This window comes from Camelina sativa, chromosome 5, assembly GCF_000633955.1.
Source record: "Camelina sativa cultivar DH55 chromosome 5, Cs, whole genome shotgun sequence".
NCBI classification, from domain to species: Eukaryota; Viridiplantae; Streptophyta; class Magnoliopsida; order Brassicales; family Brassicaceae; genus Camelina; species Camelina sativa.
The window spans coordinates 20,531,983-20,554,575 of record NC_025689.1 but is presented as its reverse complement, the minus strand read 5'-3'; the positions used below and the strand labels follow the sequence as shown (position 1 = coordinate 20,554,575).

The 22,593-nt window shown below is 40.3% G+C and overlaps 2 protein-coding genes across 2 annotated transcripts; both read right to left on the bottom strand.

The window, feature by feature from the left end:
- On the bottom strand, positions 1,230 to 3,338 carry LOC104789436 (non-specific lipid-transfer protein-like protein At2g13820). The gene is made up of 4 exons (XM_010515133.1): positions 3,128 to 3,338; positions 2,975 to 3,004; positions 2,594 to 2,872; positions 1,230 to 1,441 (listed from the first exon to the last, which is right to left on the bottom strand). Exons 1-4 carry the CDS (start codon positions 3,336 to 3,338, stop codon positions 1,230 to 1,232), a joined length of 732 nt encoding a protein of 243 aa, XP_010513435.1.
- LOC104789434 (pollen-specific leucine-rich repeat extensin-like protein 4) lies at positions 3,410 to 5,862 on the bottom strand. The gene is made up of 7 exons (XM_019245338.1): positions 5,415 to 5,862; positions 5,262 to 5,291; positions 4,881 to 5,159; positions 4,239 to 4,353; positions 3,882 to 4,114; positions 3,730 to 3,759; positions 3,410 to 3,627 (listed from the first exon to the last, which is right to left on the bottom strand). The coding sequence occupies exons 1-7, from the start codon at positions 5,779 to 5,781 to the stop codon at positions 3,410 to 3,412; spliced, it is 1,272 nt and encodes a 423-aa protein (XP_019100883.1). The 5' UTR covers positions 5,782 to 5,862.

Below are 22,593 nucleotides of genomic sequence, written 5' to 3'. Positions count from 1 at the left end.
CTTTTGGCTTAAGTTCCAAAGCTGAGCATCTGTCACCGCGGTTTCGATTAAGCTAGAATACTGCTTGACGAACGAGGTTGACAGCTCAGTGAAATTTGTTATGGAGCCGGCTGCTAAAGATGCGAACCAAAGTAGTACCGGTCCACAAAACGTTTCTGCGAACAGCTTGCAGTACCCAGCGTCTGCTTCGTGAGGCTCGAGGTCTACCCGGCTGGCTGTCAGCAAGAAGGTCTTGAGATGATTGGTCGGATCCTCTTTTCCTTCGTAGCTCGAGAACTTAATTTTGCCAGTATCTTTGATGCGGACTCGGGCTATTTGATCGGAAAAAGAAGTTCGCCTCGACTCCTCGATCACTCGAAAGATATCCGGAGCTGAAGTAGTTGCACTGTGCATCACGGACCGCATGTCCTGGATTTCGCTCTGCATGCGGAAGAGCTCGGGATTGGTAACATATCCTGGAGTCAAAGTGTTTCCATCCACAGGGAGAGGAAGACGGACTGGGACCTCGGAAGATCTGGCGACACCGGGCTGAACCGGAGTGTGGCCATCGCCAACCAGCGGTGGCGCTGCTTGCGTATTGATTTGAGGTGGGAAAGAATCTCCCAGAGTGACATTCGTTGCTGCCATCTGCGAGGTGGAAGGTGGAGTAACACCGGAAAAATCCAAAGCACGTCGACGTGGGTTTTGGTCGGAGGACAAGAGATCAACCCGATCAGCGTACGCGCGGTGGGAGGCTGAGAGGTCAGCTACAGACGTCGTGACTTCCTCCAAACGGGTGGAGACCTGACCCTCCAAGCTATCAAAACGTTCGGTAAGAGCAGCGGAGGCGGCTTGCTGAGGATCGGATTTCTCAGACAAGTCCTGCAAGAGCTTCTGGATCACCTCTAGGGATGCCTGATTGGGAGAGTCGGTTGCCATAGCGGTGGTTGTGTGTAGTGGATTTGTATATGAAGTCAGAACTAATAAGAGTAAGGCGATAACCCCCCTCCTTCTAGCGCCAAATGTGAGAACCGAGATCAATTCTCTCTTTCCAAAGTGATTTTGAATACGGAGGAGCTTATCGCCGTTAGGGGTTCCGAACTGAATTGAGAGTGTTTTGAGAATTTGTATTGTATTGCTCGTTTTGGAAAATTTGTTTCATCCTTTACAGGTGACACCCCCTTACATATTTATACCGACCAATTTATTACCCAATTAATGCACAATTAATAGGACACGATTTGCGCACCCTAATTAATCCTCTTGAATGCAAGAATCTTTGACCGAGCTCGAGCTGCGAGCTGACCAACACGAAGCGTCTCCGCACTCTCCTCCTTTCTCCGGGCCCGATGGGCTGACCAGTAGCATATTCCTGGCCCATTAGACGCGTCCGGCCTAGGCCCTTCGCCTATTGCCCGAGATGACAGATCGTGGGTACAACATTGGTGAACCACGTTAAAGTCTGTGTCATTTATCTTTACATTTATATTAACTCGCTTGGATCTGTTATAATAGATCCAAATATTTATGCAGTTTTATCTAATATTATATAATGAATTTATAAGGTTTTACAAAGTGATTATAAGATATATGTATAGTATTTATGTGGTCAATATAAACATGCATGTTTTAATATTAACAGATTTTAGATTTGCTGTGCAAAATCCTAATATATAAATATATATTCTGACAGCCCTCGTAATTTTTAAAATTATATGATTTCTTAAACTTACTTGCGCACTGTACAAAACTTGTTTGAAGTTTAAATTAAGAGAATCATTATTTTTTAGTGTTCGACAAAAATAAATTATAATTTAGATAATATTTTCTGTTGGGATCTTCTGTCCTTTCTTTATTTGATTCCGGTTGTTAAAATTTCATCAATAATAATCAAATACATGAATAAAGATATTAAGTTAGGATTAGTTGCTAAAATAATAATTGAGAAAATAATGCAAAATAATTGATAAATCTTTAACAGATTTATTTTTAGATCGAAGAAGATAAAGTTTGCTGAAAACTAGATAGATATTTTCAGATCCAATGAAACAAAATACTGATATGTTTATGCTCGATCGGCCTAAAAACAGTGGTATGATGTAAATACAAAGAGACAACTCATTTTCTGTTTTAAATGCTTACAAAAGACTTTTCAAAAAGAAAAAGAAAAACAGAATTGTGTATTTATACGTATAGAACTCAACAATTTGTCATTAGTATAAACTCGAAATTTGATTTTCAGAGCTTCGACTTTATTATTTTCCAAAATTTGATTCAATAAAAATCATTATGGATCTTTATCTTCCCCATTTTTTAGCAGTTGGCTACAAATGGAAGAGTCCAATGGAAGTGAGTTTTTATGGATCTATATGAAATGGGATCGACCCAAAATAAACCAAACCAAAAAATATGAACATTTCATTAGATAATCAGAAACTTAACTCGATCAAACTAAAACAACAAATAATTAATCTTCATTGCTATTTAATTAAATCCATAACAATCATCACAAATTATTTGTCCCGAATCCATAATAAAAATTAAATAATTAAAAGAAGTTGATTAAACTTATTTAAATAAATAAAGCAAAAACATAATCTAAGCTAAGATAAACCAAAAGAAGAAACAATAACAACAGCTAGGACTAGTTTGGATACTGATAAGATCCCGGTACTAGATACTGATGGTGAAGGTGATGGTGAAGTTGCTGCAGGCGATGAAGCGGTCATTGTCGATGATGAGACTTCCCGTGCCGGTGATGAGTGGCTAACCGGCGGTGATGAGTGGCCAACAGGCGGTGATGAGTGGCTAACAGGCGGTGGTGAACGGATTATGGCCGGCGACTTTGTGGAAGACGGTGGTGAAGTCGTAGGCGGCTCTACCGGCGAAGAAACTGAATAAAACATCGAATACGTTAGTAAAATATATAACATTTCAAGAGTATAAAACTTAGGTACAAAAACATAATATATATATGATGAGACTTGAAACTTACTTGGTGTTGATGCAGAGAGAGTAGATACATCTACAAAATCAATATAGCAAAAACGACAATTAACATTTTTCAGTCATTCACATCAATTTACAATAAAATAATAATAACAATTATTATGCTGCTACGAAATAAAAAAGAAATAAAAAATTATACCACAATGAGGATCAATGGGGACGTTGCAAATTTTTGGCAGGGCAAGAGCTTTGTTATCATCTAGTACGAATCCCATGTCACGACTACTCTCTAACGCAGAGCAAAGACACTTAGGACTATATTCAAGAACCGTTTTGATCCCACCACAACACGTTTGGGTAGGGCTTGGATCAGTTGATCCAACGGTTAAGAATGAGAGACAATCCACCATGCTGTATATGTGGAGTTGCTTTCTGCTCCAACTCCTCGATCGTTACATGTGGCATTTCTCCCGCCACATATTTATCTGCAAGGAGGTGCAANTGGTGAAGTTGCTGCAGGCGATGAAGCGGTCATTGTCGATGATGAGACTTCCCGTGCCGGTGATGAGTGGCTAACCGGCGGTGATGAGTGGCCAACAGGCGGTGATGAGTGGCTAACAGGCGGTGGTGAACGGATTATGGCCGGCGACTTTGTGGAAGACGGTGGTGAAGTCGTAGGCGGCTCTACCGGCGAAGAAACTGAATAAAACATCGAATACGTTAGTAAAATATATAACATTTCAAGAGTATAAAACTTAGGTACAAAAACATAATATATATATGATGAGACTTGAAACTTACTTGGTGTTGATGCAGAGAGAGTAGATACATCTACAAAATCAATATAGCAAAAACGACAATTAACATTTTTCAGTCATTCACATCAATTTACAATAAAATAATAATAACAATTATTATGCTGCTACGAAATAAAAAAGAAATAAAAATTATACCACAATGAGGATCAATGGGGACGTTGCAAATTTTTGGCAGGGCAAGAGCTTTGTTATCATCTAGTACGAATCCCATGTCACGACTACTCTCTAACGCAGAGCAAAGACACTTAGGACTATACTCAAGAACCGTTTTGATCCCACCACAACACGTTTGGGTAGGGCTTGGATCAGTTGATCCAACGGTTAAGAATGAGAGACAATCCACCATGCTGTATATGTGGAGTTGCTTTCTGCTCCAACTCCTCGATCGTTACATGTGGCATTTCTCCCGCCACATATTTATCTGCAAGGAGGTGCATCAGCTTCTTGCAGTCACGAGTGGAATGACTGTTGGTTTTATGGAGCTCGCAGTACGTGTCCTCATCTCGGACCCACTTGTTACTTGGGAGTACACCACCTTTGGAGCGCGGTGAAAACGGAGGTTTGGACGGTGAACTCTTTGGAGAATTCTCTTTAGGAGATTGAGTGACTGCGAACGTGCTCGCCCCGNAAGAGACAACTCATTTTCTGTTTTAAATGCTTACAAAAGACTTTTCAAAAAGAAAAAGAAAAACAGAATTGTGTATTTATACGTATAGAACTCAACAATTTGTCATTAGTATAAACTCGAAATTTGATTTTCAGAGCTTCGACTTTATTATTTTCCAAAATTTGATTCAATAAAAATCATTATGGATCTTTATCTTCCCCATTTTTTAGCAGTTGGCTACAAATGGAAGAGTCCAATGGAAGTGAGTTTTTATGGATCTATATGAAATGGGATCGACCCAAAATAAACCAAACCAAAAAATATGAACATTTCATTAGATAATCAGAAACTTAACTCGATCAAACTAAAACAACAAATAATTAATCTTCATTGCTATTTAATTAAATCCATAACAATCATCACAAATTATTTGTCCCGAATCCATAATAAAAATTAAATAATTAAAAGAAGTTGATTAAACTTATTTAAATAAATAAAGCAAAAACATAATCTAAGCTAAGATAAACCAAAAGAAGAAACAATAACAACAGCTAGGACTAGTTTGGATACTGATAAGATCCCGGTACTAGATACTGATGGTGAAGGTGATGGTGAAGTTGCTGCAGGCGATGAAGCGGTCATTGTCGATGATGAGACTTCCCGTGCCGGTGATGAGTGGCTAACCGGCGGTGATGAGTGGCCAACAGGCGGTGATGAGTGGCTAACAGGCGGTGGTGAACGGATTATGGCCGGCGACTTTGTGGAAGACGGTGGTGAAGTCGTAGGCGGCTCTACCGGCGAAGAAACTGAATAAAACATCGAATACGTTAGTAAAATATATAACATTTCAAGAGTATAAAACTTAGGTACAAAAACATAATATATATATGATGAGACTTGAAACTTACTTGGTGTTGATGCAGAGAGAGTAGATACATCTACAAAATCAATATAGCAAAAACGACAATTAACATTTTTCAGTCATTCACATCAATTTACAATAAAATAATAATAACAATTATTATGCTGCTACGAAATAAAAAAGAAATAAAAAATTATACCACAATGAGGATCAATGGGGACGTTGCAAATTTTTGGCAGGGCAAGAGCTTTGTTATCATCTAGTACGAATCCCATGTCACGACTACTCTCTAACGCAGAGCAAAGACACTTAGGACTATATTCAAGAACCGTTTTGATCCCACCACAACACGTTTGGGTAGGGCTTGGATCAGTTGATCCAACGGTTAAGAATGAGAGACAATCCACCATGCTGTATATGACGCTGGAACAGTCGATGGAGTTTGATGGTTCTGGTGTTGGAGACATCAACGGTGACTGTGACGGCGATCCAGAGTCGGATGCATCCGCTAGTGATGATGATAGTAATAATAAGGCAATAGATAGGAGAACAAACGATGGCTTCATTTTTTCTCTTTTGTTATTCTTTTGGCTAGTGTTTATCTTGTTTTCTATTAGGGTTTCTTTAGGAGCATGAAATGTCCTTAGGCTTATATATAAAAGGTGAAAGTGTGTTCACTCATGATCGATTATAATTTATATATTGTGGTTTTTTTTTTAGTTTTAGTTTGGTAAAGTGAAAGATTGTTATTGATTTGGTTTTATCTATTAGTTACACTAGATTTTGTTCTATCTTTTATTTGGTTTGAAATTGTATAGATTTTGAAAAAATCGTTGGTGAATTTCAAAATTTGAAAGTTAATCTAATATATCAAGAAATAAAAGATTAGGATCGAGAATAATAAACAAAAGAAATTGATAAAAAATAATAACATATATAATTTTTAATAAGACATTACTAGCTAGTAATAGTATTAACATATATACTCTTTTCGTTCTATTACCAAAGTAAAAATCATAAACAGAAAACTAAGTGGACAGATGGTAGTTTTCTTCCAAGCTTAGCACACACTCTCATATTTTCCAAAACTAGCACACATACTCTAATTAAATATTAAATAATAAAATTATTAATTCATTATCAATTTCTACGCCCTTTCTTAGCCCAAGTGAAAACCACGTATCTCTTCTCCACATATCTCCGCCGTCTCGTTGTTGAGTGCTTACATGAGATCGGAGCTTCGATAAAATCGCCGGCGATCAGTTGAAGCATTCATGTCTGCTGACATCTGCAGTTCCGAGCTGTCGCATGTGATCGAATTGGAAGATAAATCTGATTTTGAGAAGCTTCTCTCATCGGATAATTGGATCTCCATAACAGGCTGTCTCTTTTAACATGAAGAACTCCACAGTTTCCTGATTCAATCTACGCTCAATCTGCTTTTGATGCAGATGTTGCTTCCTCTCTTCCTTTGATTCGTAATTTTCTCCCTCTGATGGTGATAACGACAGAGAGAGTGAGAGGGAAATGATATTTAAGACGCCTGAGATTAGGAGAAAATTGACGAAGGCGATTATCAAAAAGATTTTAGTGAGGAAAGGCAGATTTGGGATTAAGTATACAAGTAATGTGACTGATAGTTTCGGTAATTTTGTTGTTCATGTGATGATTGAAGCTGTAGCGTTGAAGTGGTTGCCGGAATTTTCAGAGTCAAAGGTTTATGAAAATTTAGGAAGGATTCCGCAAAATTCAGGAAAGCTTTCTTAAATTTCAAGGTGACTTTCATAAAAAGTTAGGATTTCATGAAGACACTAAAGAAAACTTTCTTAAACTTCAAGGTGACTTTCATCCCAATGCATGTTAACGGAAGCAGGAAATTGGAGTCACCACCATGCTGGAGACTTTGAAAATCTCATCACCAGGCTTAGGTTTAATTTTAGTAGTGTAATCCTCTAACTTATTGTTATGTAGTATCTCTTATGTTCATAGCAGTAGATTTGTTTTAAGTGCTATTAACAAGGATCTTTATTCTGTTTTTCCTTCTTGTTTAAGTTCTATGTATTTTTTAGAATCCGTTCTGATTTCTTGCAACTTGAAAAACCAGCATCCAACAACACTTTCCACGAAATTTAGGAAAGATGTTACGAAATTCAGAAAAGCGTCATTACACTTTAGGATGATCTTCATAAAAAATTTAGAACTTAAGGATGACCTTCATAAAAAGTCTGGATATTGTTAAGTGATATCATTACCTCTCACTAATAGAGTAATCTTTCACATATTGAGGCAAAACACCAAAAAACACATTTATTTAAATTTTAGGAAGGATTCAATAATATTTAGGAAGAAAACCTTAAACATCATGATAGCCTTCATAAAATATTTAGGAAGAAACAAAATCAAATTTTTAATCTTTCATATATAGATAAAATATCATGATGTGCACAAAATAAAATCAAATATCACTCACCAAATAGAGTAATATGTGATACATTATGGCAAAACATAAATTAAAAGATCCAAAAACTCATTTCTTTAGATTTAGGAAGGATTTCACGATGTCTAGGAAGACATTCTTGCAATTTAGGAAGATTTTCCTAAATATTCAGAAACCCCAAAAATGACGATGATCATAACCAGAAGATCCTCTCGCGCTGTACTCCGCATCATCAACACTACTAGCCAACTCCATCATCGACGAAGTACAAGCCGAAGAATTCGAAGACATCGACATCAAAGACGATGACAAACTTTCGTACTCTTTACCAACTGCTTTGTTATCAATGACATTATATCAAACACTTGGTATGCAACAACTTTGGTGTCCACATAGGAGAGAGTAGCACTAAAATACACATTTCAGCTTCAATAAACCCATAATTTTCCATTTCATTCACAGTTCGGATTCCAATACCCAACAATTCAAGCCACCACTCATAATCAGATTTTATTCATTACCCAACAGTTCCCAACAATTTCAATACCCAAACATTGGTTTAGCTCTGAGACCACCACTCTTAATCAAACGTACATATCGTAGAAGAATTTCTTTTGCAATCTCAAAGAAGGTTCTGACTGAGAACGGAGTAACGAGGACCTCGCGTCTCCGTTACACGGTAACGACGTGGCTTCTCCGACCAATCTTTGTTCTCCTCAAAACTCTTCCATCTTCATTCTTCTTTTTTTCTTCTTCTTCCATTTTCGTCCTCCTTTGCTTCTTCTTCCATCTTCATTATGCTTCTTCTTCTTCATCTTCTTCCAATAATCATCAGATCAGTTTGACTGCAAATTTGTCTAATTTTTCAATTAAAAGCCATAAGAATCACGTCAGAAATCTCAAAATCTAAGATCAAAACTGTTACATGAAGAAGAAGAAGAAGATCGGAAGCTTCACGTCAAGCATCATTGGAAGCTTTATTTAAGCTTTCAAAATTGTAAGTAACAAAATAATAACTCTTAATTTTATTATTTAAGAAAAAATCATAATAATGCTAGTTTTGGAATATTTGAACTTGTGTCCTAACTTTGGAAAAATTAGTGCTAGTCTAGGGTATTTCTCTTTATTATTAGTGTTTTCTTAAAGCTGGCGCTGAACACTTACGGGCCGCAAGCCCAAATAAAACAAATGTTGCCTAACTTTTTATAACTATTTTTTTAAAAAAGAATTGTTGAATAACAAAAAAATAGAGGTGTTAGGAATCAAGCTAAATACTTTGCAAATACCTCATTTATGGAAGCAAAGATCGGCCATAGACCGTCATATGCATGGAGGAGTATTTTATTTGGTAGAGAGTTGTTGGAGAAGGGACTCATGAAATCTGTGGGAAATGGGCAAACCACGTCTATCTGGATAGATAAGGGGGTGTTTGATAATACCCCAAGAAGACCGTATAATAGAGAGAGGACGATAGACTTAAACCTCAAAGTCTCCTCGCTCATAACACCCGATGGCGACTGGAATCTTCAACTCTTAAATGAGTTTTTTTCCAACTGGGGATGTTATTATTATTAGGTCTTTCCCACCAATACCGCTGTTACATGATCTCTGGGTTTGGTCATACACGAAGGATGGTAAGTACTCGGTAAAGAGTGGTAATTGGTTAGCGAATCGTGAAGCTCATATTGGGAGAGCCCACCAGATAGTGATCGAACCAATAACAAGATTAAAGAGAAGGTATGGAGTGTGGCTACTGCACCCAAAATACGGATGCTTTTATGGCGTGCTCTCTCTGGGGCTCTTGCAGTATCAGCTTGTCTTGGAAAACATGGCTTGAATATGAATCTGTTGTGTCGGATTTGCAACAGGGAGGAGGAAACTATAACATACATACTATTTGGATGCTTGATGGCCTCTAGGGTCTGGCAAGTCACATCCTTACCACTACTGGTTCAAGGGTTTACAGGCTCAGACTCGGAGAATGTTGATTATGTGCTAAAGCTGATGGATAGAGCTTCTTTACCCAAACATATAAGGGTAGCGATACCTTGGATCCTTTGGGGTATTTGGAAAACGCGAAATGCTACTGTTTTTGCAGATAGAACAAATAAGGTACATATAATTGTGGCTGCTGCCATTGAGGAGGCAGAGGAATGGCTCAAGCAAAATGAATTAGTGCATCAAGAAGCTTTTGGGGGATTGAAGATGATGGAAAATAGGGGAATGCATTGGATCAGACTGGATGTGGGACGTTTAAAATGTAATGTCCATAACTCTTGGATAAATGAGTCCTCCTATTGTGGTGGTGCTTGGATTTTGCGAAACCATGTGGGAAATGTACTTTTCCACGCGCGTGACGCTTTCCTCCCAATGGTGAACCAAATATCTGCAGAACTGTTTGGCATCTTATGGTGCTTGCAGCGGCTAAGTGTTCTTCATATTGAGTCGTGTGAGATATGGTCTAATTGCAGTGCGGCGCTGCTGGCATTGGAGAAACCATCTAAGTGGCCGAAATACCGATCCACGATTATCAGGATTAAACAAGCAATACAGGAGATGAGGGAGGTGAAGTTTTTCCTATCTTCAACACAAGCTAACTCTCTAGCTCGGGACATTGCCTGCAGTGTGTCGAAAAAGGGACGGCTACAGTCCTACATGTCGAGAGGGGGCCCTGCATGGTTGCATAATAGGATTGAGGCAGCGAAACGATCTGGCTAATGCTTTTTCGGGTTTTGGGGTCTAATCTTTGTTATAACTGGGTTTGCTCTTTTTCAGTCTTTCTTTACTTGTAACTTCGTTTCTTATTCCTCTTTTGAATATAATTCAGACGACAAAAAAAAAAGAGGTGTTAGGAATCAGGTACAAGCATTAAAAACTATGTACTTTCACCATTAAACCAAGATAAATTTTCAGAAAATGTCGATTAACGACTACATATTATTTGACAGCCGCAAGAACTTGCTTGCTCTGCTTGTAGTCCTGGTCGGCTCTGATTATAGTCCTATTAGAGTTAAAATTGTATAATTGTATTTTGATTTTAAATTTTAGGATTTAACCCGCGGTATACCGTATGATAACTTGTTTTTTTTATAATCATAATTTAATCAACTTAATTAGATATGTCCAATATTTTAATATTGATAGAGTGTATAATATTAGAATGTGTAGGTCAAGGCCCATTATGACAATAAACTTTTGAGTAATTACTTAATTATTTTATATAGATTTTAACCCGCTATTATGTTTTTTTTTCCAGGTTTTTCTATAACTAAAAAAAAAGTATGTTGGATAAAATATAAAATTATAATTTTTTAGTTTTGTATAATAATATTGGGATATTTGTTATTCTATTTGCTTTAAATATATAAAAATTATAATTTTCATTTGGAATTATATTTGCTTTAAGTATAGAAAAAATATAAAATTATAACTTTTAGTTAAGAAATTTGAAATCAATTATGTAGAATATTAGATTGTTTGTTATTTAAGAAAAAACTTGAGATATTTTAATTTTAAAGGAAGACAGAAAATATAGTTTATAGATATTTTAGGAATATACTGCTAATTGTAAAGATTGTGGAAGTATAAACAGAAATTAGTTTAGGAAATAGAAATCAATTTAGTAGAGATATTTTAGAAAAATAATTGATTTTTTTTTATTTTTGAATATTGTGAAGATAATCGAATTCGATTCCATATTTTACTTATTGTTTTTTTGTGCAATTTTTTAGGGATCAATTATGTAAATAAGTTGAATTTCAAGGGTGTAACATCCCCGAACCAAATTGGGGATTTTGGGAGTAGATGTCGATCGACACCAAGAGGAGTGTCGATCGACACCATCAATTTTGGTTCGACCAGGGTGATTTGAATTGTCGTTTTGGCTCGGTTTGGTTCAATTGAAGTTCCTAACCGATGTATTTAAAGAGGAAGTCGACGAAAAGGGTTTTCAGGAATGTTTTGTCGCCATTTAGAGAGAGTTTGGAGGTTTTTGAGAGATTCTTGGCTTGGATTGAGAGATCTGTTATTGTGGAGTGAAGATATTGTGCTAGGAACAAAGGAGAAGGCTTCTAAGGGTTGGATTCGTTGTTGTTGGATCAGAACTTTCTGTAAAAGAGGTGAGTGCATGACCATGGCTGATCTAAGCCTGAGAATCCTTTGTTATGCTTGTTTTGTGGCTGTTTGTGTTGTATTCTTGTGTCTTTGTGGTTGGATATTGGTTTCCATGAGTTTCCAGGAGTTTTAGATGAGTTTCAGACGATTTGGAGGAATTGGGAAGCGGATCTTTGACTTTTGGCTTTGTGCAGAACACGTTGCAGAGTCGGTGTCGACCTACACCAAGTAGGTGTCGGTCGACACCAAAGGTGGAGAGTTGATCGACACTTAGGTAGTGTCTGTCAATACCAATCTGTTCAGCAGCGGCTGATGTTTGCTTTCCTGGTTTGTTTGTGTTTGATTGTTAATTGTTAAACATCGGTTTCTCAGTTGTTTGTGTGTATAGCCTAGTAGATGGGAGGATTGCCTCACTAAGTATTTGTGATAATAATTACGCATCTCAATTATTGTTTGTGGTGTGCATGTATGTGACATGGGATCATGGCGATCAGGAGGACGATGATATAGGGTCTCATTTGCATATTTTGGATGAAAACAGGTGCTTTAGAGCCTAAAATGGGGAGAAGCAAGGTCAAATCCGAGCATGAACCCGAAGGAGCTATTGAGCAGGAAGAACAGTCCGAACCCCAACCCGATCGAGGAGGATTCAAGAGAAGGAAGATCAACCCGAAGACCTACCCGAAGAGTAACCTGACTTCATCCTCGTGCACCTCATCAAGCAGACCCTCGGGCAGAACTGGGAAGCTAGGTTAAAGGGGTTTCTATATATAAACCCCCCTCTTCTTCCTCTCACCCTATCACGCCGCAGACACTCAAACACAGATAGCGAGAGCTTCTGAGAGAGATCTTGAGCGACTCAAACATTTTTCTACTTTGTTAGGATTTATTTTACGTTTTCTTTGCTATCCTTTTAGATTTCTACTCTGTACTCTTCACTTCTATTTTATATTTCAATACAATGCAATTTTTGTTTATCTATGCTTTTATGTTTTCTGCAATGAGATCTGAGTAGTGAAACAAAGTTTCTAGGGATGGGATAGACAATTATGCGTTCTTGATCAGTTAGGATGTCTTAGCTTGGTTGTTTATGTTTTATAAATTCCCTTCTAGATTGGTGTTTTTAATGCTATCAATAGACCGAGAGGTTGAGATTAGATCTAGGATGTTTANATCTGCTAGCATAACACCCATTTGGATTGATAACCCTTTGTATTACAACTGCATAGGGAATTGATACTCTGGGTGAAAATCCTGTTATCAATTTGGCGTCGTTGCCATTTAGTTGAATTTTATTTGCTATGTTTAAGATTTCAGCACANGTTGATTGTTTCTATCACGAGAGTGTTTTAACAAGATTTTAGAGATTCAATGTCTAGGGAATATTTGCTTGAGGCATGTATGACATCCATAATGGTCAGGAACACTTAGGAGTCGATTACCCCATCCTTAGGAGCTTTTGCATCTTGATTGTTTACATTTTTATTCAAAACTCGATCCCTTACCCGAACTGGTACTCGATCACCAGCTTCGTGTACACCTTCGAGTTGTTCATACTCTTTTTCTTTACTCGATCACCCCACCTGATCCCGTACTCGAATGCTTGCATCGAGTACTTAGGTCGTGTGGTTCTTGTTTATTTAATTTCTTTTAATTATTTTAGGACTGTTAGATCAAACCCATTTATTGCTTGGCTTGACTTGCATAGTTCTGATCATATCTCATCTGCTAGCATAACACCCATTTGGATTGATAACCCTTTGTATTACAACTGCATAGGGAATTGATACTCTGGGTGAAAATCCTGTTATCAATTTGGCGTCGTTGCCATTTAGTTGAATTTTATTTGCTATGTTTAAGATTTCAGCACATGCTAGATCAAGTTCTATTATACACTTTGGTTCGGTACTGACTTGTTTACTTTCGTGTTTGTTTGTTTTGCATTTCAGGAACAACCCGAGCATCCACCCGACCAGTCACTCGATCACCTGGATCGGGTTGACCTTCGTGTACTCACTCGGTTCACTGATTGTGCATGCAAACACGATCCAAGGGTAGCCAACACTTGAGTCCTTTCATCGACAACATCGAGAGACCAAGGTTACTCCGTCAACAACAAGTCCGTCAACCACAACCACNACTCGATCACCAGCTTCGTGTACACCTTCGAGTTGTTCATACTCTTTTTCTTTACTCGATCACCCCACCTGATCCCGTACTCGAATGCTTGCATCGAGTACTTAGGTCGTGTGGTTCTTGTTTATTTAATTTCTTTTAATTATTTTAGGACTGTTAGATCAAACCCATTTATTGCTTGGCTTGACTTGCATAGTTCTGATCATATCTCATCTGCTAGCATAACACCCATTTGGATTGATAACCCTTTGTATTACAACTGCATAGGGAATTGATACTCTGGGTGAAAATCCTGTTATCAATTTGGCGTCGTTGCCATTTAGTTGAATTTTATTTGCTATGTTTAAGATTTCAGCACATGCTAGATCAAGTTCTATTATACACTTTGGTTCGGTACTGACTTGTTTACTTTCGTGTTTGTTTGTTTTGCATTTCAGGAACAACCCGAGCATCCACCCGACCAGTCACTCGATCACCTGGATCGGGTTGACCTTCGTGTACTCACTCGGTTCACTGATTGTGCATGCAAACACGATCCAAGGGTAGCCAACACTTGAGTCCTTTCATCGACAACATCGAGAGACCAAGGTTACTCCGTCAACAACAAGTCCGTCAACCACAACCACCACCAATTGAGGAGACAATGAATAATCAGAATGGTCCACCAGCTCCTCAAGCGAGGACCAACATAGGAGCAGGAGATGCTCCATCTACTCACATTCAAAGACATGGCATTGTGCCACCTGCTGTTCAGAACAACAACTTTGAGATAAAGAGTAGTCTCATCTAGATGATACAAAGCAACAAGTTTCATGGATTGCCAATGGAGGACCCATTGGACCATCTGGATGAGTTTGATAGGCTTTGTAGCCTAACCAAGATCAATGGAGTTAGTGAAGATGAATTCAAACTCCGGCTTTTCCCATTTTCCTTGGGAGACAAGGCACACATCTTTGAGAAATCACTCCCCAAGGAGTCCATCACCACCTGGGAAGCATGCAAGAAGGCATTTCTAGCCAAATTCTTCTCCAACTCTAGAACCGCAAGTCTGCGAAATGAGATCTCCAGCTTTGTTCAGAAGAACAATGAGACGTTCAGTGAAGCTTAGGAACATTTGAAGGGATACACAAGCAGATGCCCTCATCATGGATTCAGCAATGCATCATTGCTAAGTACTTTGTACTNAAGTCCGTCAACCACAACCACCACCAATTGAGGAGACAATGAATAATCAGAATGGTCCACCAGCTCCTCAAGCGAGGACCAACATAGGAGCAGGAGATGCTCCATCTACTCACATTCAAAGACATGGCATTGTGCCACCTGCTGTTCAGAACAACAACTTTGAGATAAAGAGTAGTCTCATCTAGATGATACAAAGCAACAAGTTTCATGGATTGCCAATGGAGGACCCATTGGACCATCTGGATGAGTTTGATAGGCTTTGTAGCCTAACCAAGATCAATGGAGTTAGTGAAGATGAATTCAAACTCCGGCTTTTCCCATTTTCCTTGGGAGACAAGGCACACATCTTTGAGAAATCACTCCCCAAGGAGTCCATCACCACCTGGGAAGCATGCAAGAAGGCATTTCTAGCCAAATTCTTCTCCAACTCTAGAACCGCAAGTCTGCGAAATGAGATCTCCAGCTTTGTTCAGAAGAACAATGAGACGTTCAGTGAAGCTTAGGAACATTTGAAGGGATACACAAGCAGATGCCCTCATCATGGATTCAGCAATGCATCATTGCTAAGTACTTTGTACTGAGGTGTAGTCCCTAAGATCAGGATGTTGCTGGACACCGCAAGCAATGGTAACTTCCTACACAAGGATGTCGATGAAGGTTGGGATCTAGTGGAGAACTTGGCTCAATCTGATGGGCATTACAGTGAGAAATATGATCGCACTGTGCGATCTACTGGAGAGGAAGAGGCCAAGTACAAGAGGGACATGAAAGCCCTCAATGACAAGCTAGATAAGCTCCTCCAGNTGGACCATCTGGATGAGTTTGATAGGCTTTGTAGCCTAACCAAGATCAATGGAGTTAGTGAAGATGAATTCAAACTCCGGCTTTTCCCATTTTCCTTGGGAGACAAGGCACACATCTTTGAGAAATCACTCCCCAAGGAGTCCATCACCACCTGGGAAGCATGCAAGAAGGCATTTCTAGCCAAATTCTTCTCCAACTCTAGAACCGCAAGTCTGCGAAATGAGATCTCCAGCTTTGTTCAGAAGAACAATGAGACGTTCAGTGAAGCTTAGGAACATTTGAAGGGATACACAAGCAGATGCCCTCATCATGGATTCAGCAATGCATCATTGCTAAGTACTTTGTACTGAGGTGTAGTCCCTAAGATCAGGATGTTGCTGGACACCGCAAGCAATGGTAACTTCCTACACAAGGATGTCGATGAAGGTTGGGATCTAGTGGAGAACTTGGCTCAATCTGATGGGCATTACAGTGAGAAATATGATCGCACTGTGCGATCTACTGGAGAGGAAGAGGCCAAGTACAAGAGGGACATGAAAGCCCTCAATGACAAGCTAGATAAGCTCCTCCAGCAGCAGCAGCATGTCCATGCAATCTCAGAGGAAGAGCAGTTTCTGCAACAAGATGGGGAGAATGCTCAGCTAGAGGATGTGAACTACATCAACAACCAAGGATGTTACAACAAAGGGTACAACATCTACAAACCAAATCCGAATCTGTCCTACCATAACCCAAATGTTGCCAATCCTCAAGACCAAATCTACCCATCAGCAAATCAAGGGAACCAGGTCCAGCAAAAGCCTTTTGTCTAATACAATCAAGGCTATGCTCCTAAGCAGCAGTATTCCGGTAACTACCACCAACCAATTGCACCATCTGGATTCCAACAACAACAAGGCCCACAGAACCAATCCCAAGAAGCTGACCTACGCGGCCTAATTCAGCAGATGATACAAAACCAAGCACCGGCTGCTATGGACAATGCAAAATGGTTCGCGGAAATGAGCAACAAGATCGTTTCTGGATATAATGACTTGAATGCCAAGTATGATTCCCTCAACACTAAGCTGAGGTACCTGGAGGGCCACCACAACAACCAACCACCTCCAAAAATCAACTAGCTTCCGGGTAAAGCTATTCAGAACGCAAAGGATTATGCCACTGCCCAAGCCATCTTCCTTGATGATGATTATGAGGACTACCTCACGGAGGACAGTGATGTTCAAGATGAGGAGGATATGGGTCATTATGGGATGAATGAGTCCCAATACTACATATCTGAGTATGAACTCGAGCCTTCACCCGAGGAGACTGATCGAGTTGATGATCGAGCACTGGTTCGAGAATAACAAACCGAAGAACCACCTGAGACAGAACCCGATGACACACCCAATGATGGTGATCAGATGACACATCGGGTAGATGTTCAGATGACAGATCAACCTCAACTGCTTGCAGCAGAGGAAGGGGAATTAGATGAAAGGTTCAGAGCTGCTCTTGACATCCAATTAGAGGCGCTTGCAGAGCGTATGGCCAAGCGAAAAGCTCCACCTCCTAAGCTCTTGCCACCACACGAACTTCGAGAGGAAATCATCAAGGAGACAGCTCAGCTGGAGATTGAGGTTAAGGAAGCTGTAAAATAAATTGGGAATGCAATATTGAGGAGTGGAGTGTGCTTAGATCCTCAACTATGAATCAAGGAGAAATTGGAGGATCCCAGCTCTTTTACTTTGCCATGTTCGATAGGACTTCATATTTGGGATAGTTGTGGTTTGGGATAGTTTAATTAAGTAGTATAGGATGCTTAATTAAATATTATATTTATTATTAAAAAAATGGGTCGGGTTGTTTCAGTTTGGTATCAGAGCCTTTACGGTTCTAGGACGGGTTAATGGATGGTTTAGAGCGGTTAGAGAATTTAATTGGTTGAACTATTTTCCTGTTATTGGATGCATGTTGTTGTGTGATGGAAATTTCTATGAGTAGTTAGTCAATTTGTTTGTGGTATGGAGTCCTAGTATCATCCTCTTCGAGTATTCAATGAGATTCCACGGTAAGATGTGTGCTTTGTGTGCGGTTTTAAATTGTGTGTTTAGCCTTCTGTTCTGGGTAGTGTAGATGGTTAAAGGTGGAGCTGTTGTTGGTTGTGGATGCAGACATGGTCGGGGACGCGGTCGTGGTCGTGGTAGGGGCACAGTTCCAGCATTTAGTGGGTTTGTTGAGCAGAGTTCGACAGCTGAGGGTGTTGGCGACTCCCAGGACTTCCAAGAGGGGTCTACGAATCTGGCTGGTGGTGGTACTGATAGGACCGTAGGCGCCAAGGGGGTCGGTGTGGGCGGTGTTAGTGCTCGAGTGGCCGGTGATGCTAGGGTTCTGGGTGTGGGAGTCCCACGAGGTGGAGCCCCTGTAGGAGGTGTTGATCTGGCGGGCTTGTTAACACAACTGTTGGAGCGGATACCGGGAGTGGGTTTGGCTCAGGCTCAGGTAGTGCCACTAGTGGTGGCGGAGGAGCGGCAGCCAGTGGCTGCGGATGTGAGAGCTCATGGTTGTTATGTGTCTATGCTAAGGGAGATGCGTGACATTGATATTGAGCGGTTTTCGGGTGGTACGGATCCTTTTGTCGCGGATGCGTGGAGGACAAGAGTGGAACGTAACTTCCTGTCTCACAGATGTCCTACTGAGTTTTGGGTGGATATAGGGGTCCACAACCTGATTGGTGATGCTCAGTTGTGGTGGAGGTCAGTGGCTGCGAGGAGAGTGCAGAGTGAGATAACTTAGGCTGACTTCGTGAAGGAATTAAACCACAAGTATTTTCCTAGGGAGGTGTTAGACCGGTTGGAGGTGAAGTTCCTTCAGTTATCTCAGGGGACTCGGTCAGTGCGAGAGCTGAACTTAGAGTTCAATCGACTTCTGTCTTATGGGGGTCGAGCGATGGAGTCCGAGGAGGCTTGGATCAGGAGGTTTAGAGGGCGCTTCGTGAGGACTTGAGGTTCCACTGCAGAGGGAGGAGTTACGCTACGAGGGCAGAGCTAGTGGAGACTACAGCTGAGATCGAGGAGGACCTGAGGGAGCAGGTCGTGGTGGTTAACCCAACATTTCGGATAGAGGAGAAACCGGAGAAGATTGTTCCCGTCAAAGGCAGTAAGCCAGCGCAGAGACAAAAGAGGAAGCCAGAAGACACGTTAGGTATGCGGCAAGGTGGGTGAGGGTGCTTCAGATGTGGAAGCAGGGATCATAGGTTGGCGGACTGTCCCAAGAAATGTGATCCACAGAAATATCGTCGATCATGTTATCATTATGGGGAGGAGGGGCATTTCTGTTCTAAGTGGAGGCAGATGATGGAGGTTGTGGCACAGCCGAAGGGAGGACCAGGTGCACAACCTGGAGTTTAGTTTAGCTTCTGATTCTTTATATTTCAGTTATGTATTTTCGTTTGGAGTTGTAAACGATTATTGCATTTGAGGTTTTAATAAAAAGGGAGTTCTTTAGTTTTTGTGAATTGTGGATCTTGTGGAAAAGGAAATAACTCGAGAGTTCTATAAATGGAAAGTTGCCATAAATTGGAAGTTTCTAAAAATTGAAAGTTCTATGAATAGTTAGGACTTGTCTATTTTTGAAAAAGGGGATGTGAAATGCCGGAGTGGTGGGAATTTTTAGAGGTTGACCTGGAGAGTTGTCACAGTTGAGATGATCAGTTCTCAAGGACTTTGTTTTGATTGGTGGTGTCACGGTGTTAAGAGAATATGAGGGTTCTAAAAATAGGAAGTTTTATGAATAGTTAAAGCTTACCTATTTATGGAAAGTGCATTTGCAAACAAATAGAAAGTTCTATGAATAGTTAGAACTTGTCTATTTTTGGAAAGGGTGTGTGTGAACACCAAAGTGTTTGGGGATGTTTGTAGTGATGGCCATGGCAGTGGTGATATTCTAGGAGAGAGTATGGTGTTGGTAGGACATTGAGATGTTCTACGCGGATTACGGGGGGTGGTCCCGGTTGGTGAAAAGCTTATAGGCATTATGACCGTTTGCTATAAGGGCGGGGGGTCCTGAACAACTCATGAGGAGATGGGGTTCTCCTGAGGGGACGGGGGGTTCCCTAGATACCGATAGCTCGAGGGGCTGCGGTCCTGAGAGTGGCAGAAGAGATAGGGGTTCTGCTGGTACCGAGACGGTATGGCTCGACGACGGAGGGTCTGAGAGTGTGATCAGTATGGCTTGAAGGTTGCGACCTTAGAGCGGATGAGTTGGAGGCAAAAGTGTCAAGGAAATGGGGATAAGTTTAGTGACTATATGTGGATTTAGGAGATTGATGGGGGTTCAATCTCAGATTTTCTATTGTGATCGGATACGGATCTTGGGGTTGATGGGGATTCAATCTCGGGGTTTCTGTTGGTTAACCGGGAGGGTCAGGTTTATGCTGGCCCGGGGGGGGGCAGAGTTGTGATGGTTCGGATAATCTGGTTTGAGTTGACTGGTAGATTCTGGTCTGATTTGACCGGTGGGGTCTGATTTGTGTGGACCAGTGGGGTCAGGGTTGTTTGGACGAGTGGTGTCTTGGTTGCGGTAGACCGGATGGTTGGGTGGTGTGAACCGTTGCGACGATGGTTGGATGAGTTTTGTGGTCGAGTAGCGGTGTTTTGCAGATTCGAGGACGAATCTTTTATTGGTGGGGGAGAATTGTAACATCTGTGAACCAAATTGGAGATTTGGGGAGTGGGTGTCGATCGACACCATCAATTTTGGTTTGACCAGGGTGATTTGAATTGTCGTTTTGGCTCGGTTTGGTTCAATTGAAGATCTTAACCGATATATTTAAAGAGGAAGTCGACGAAAAGGATTTTTGATAACTCTCTAATTTAAATGTTTTAGACACCCTTTTTTGTCCTTATTTTGCATTATATATATGCTAACATTAGCATTTTTAGGTCCTTAACCGTAGGAATTTGTATTTAAGCCATTTAGAGTGCTGCATTGTTGGATTTGTGCATTTTGGATCCCAAAATATTGAAGAATGAGGTAAAACCCAAGCATGTACCCGAAGGAGTGATCGTGCAAGAAGAACAATCTGAACCTCAACCCGATCAATGAAGATCTAAGAACAGGAATTACAACCCGAAGCCCTACCCGAGGAACTACCCGACTTGAACCTCGTGCACTGCCTCGAGCAGACCCTCGGGCAGAACTGAGCAGCTAGGTTAAATGGGTTTCCACTTCACCGCAGACACTCAAACACAGAGAGCGAGAACTTCTGAGAGAGAGAGAAAGCGATTCTAACACTTTTTCCACTTTGTTAGGATTCGATTTTATTTATTTTGCTATTCTTTTCAGTTTCGATTCTGTATTCTATTACTTTTATCTTATTTTCAATACAATGCAATTTTCATTCATTTGTGTTTTTATGCCTTTTACCATGAGATCTGAGTAGTGAATCAAGGTTTCTAAGGATGGAATAGATAAATAAGTGTTCTTGATCGGTTAGGATGTCTTAGCTTGAATGTTTATTTTATAGAAATTCGTTTTTAGATTGGTGTTCTTAATGCTATTTTCAGACCGAGAGGTTGAGATTAGATCTAGGGTGTTTTGCCATCGAGAGATGTTGTTGAAATGCTTGAATCAATCAATGCTAGAGATTTACTCACTTAGCCTAAGAGATTAGATGTGTAAGGAGTTTATTGACAATAATGAATCGGATTTTAATGTCTGCTTAGTCATGTTTCTCCAACGAGAGTTGGGTAGGGGAGTGACTAAGGTTGATTGTTTCTATCACGAGAGTGTTGTAGCAAGGTTTAGAGATTCATTGTCTAGGGAATATTTGCTTGAGGCATGTAGGACATCCCAATTTAATCAGGAGCACTTATGAGTCGATTACCCCATCCTTAGGAGCTTTCGCATCTTGATTGTTTAGTTTTTATCTATAACTCGACCCCTTACCCGAACTGGTACACGATCACCAGCTTCGTGTATACCTTTGAGTTGTTCATCCTTGTCTTTTTAATCCGATCTTCCCACCCGATCCTGTACCCGAATGCTTGCATCGAGTACTTAGGTCGTGTGGTTCTTGTTCTTTTATTTACTTTTGCTTACTTTAGGTTGTTAGAAAACCCCCACTATTGCTTGGCTTGACTTGCGTTGTTCTGATCATATCTTATCTGCTAGCATAACAACCATTTGGATTGATAACCCTTTGTACTACAACTGCATAGGGAATTGATACCCTGGGTGAAAATCCTGTTATCAGTTTTGGGGAAGTGTTTTGTCGCTGTTTAGAGAGAGTTAGAGGGAGAAAAGTGTTGTTGAGAGTTTGGAGGATTCTGGGAGATTTTTGGCTTAGATTGAGATATATGTTATTATGGAGTGAAGATCTTGTACTAGGAACAAAGGAGAAGGCTTCTAAGGGTTGGATTCGTCGTTGTTGGGTCAGAACTTTCTGTAAAAGAGGTGAGTGCATGACCATGGCTGATCTAAGCCTGAGATTGTTTTGCTTGTTATGTGGTTGTTTGTGTTGTATTCTTGTGTTTTTGTGGTTGGATATTGGTTTCCATGAGTTTCCAGGAGTTTTGGATGAGTTTCAGACGATTTGGAGGATTTGGGAAGCGGATCTTCAACTTTTGGCTTCGTGTAGAACGCGTTGCAGAGTCGGTGTCGATCGACACCAAGTAGGTGTCGGTCGACACCAAAGGTGGAGTGTCGATCGACACTTAGG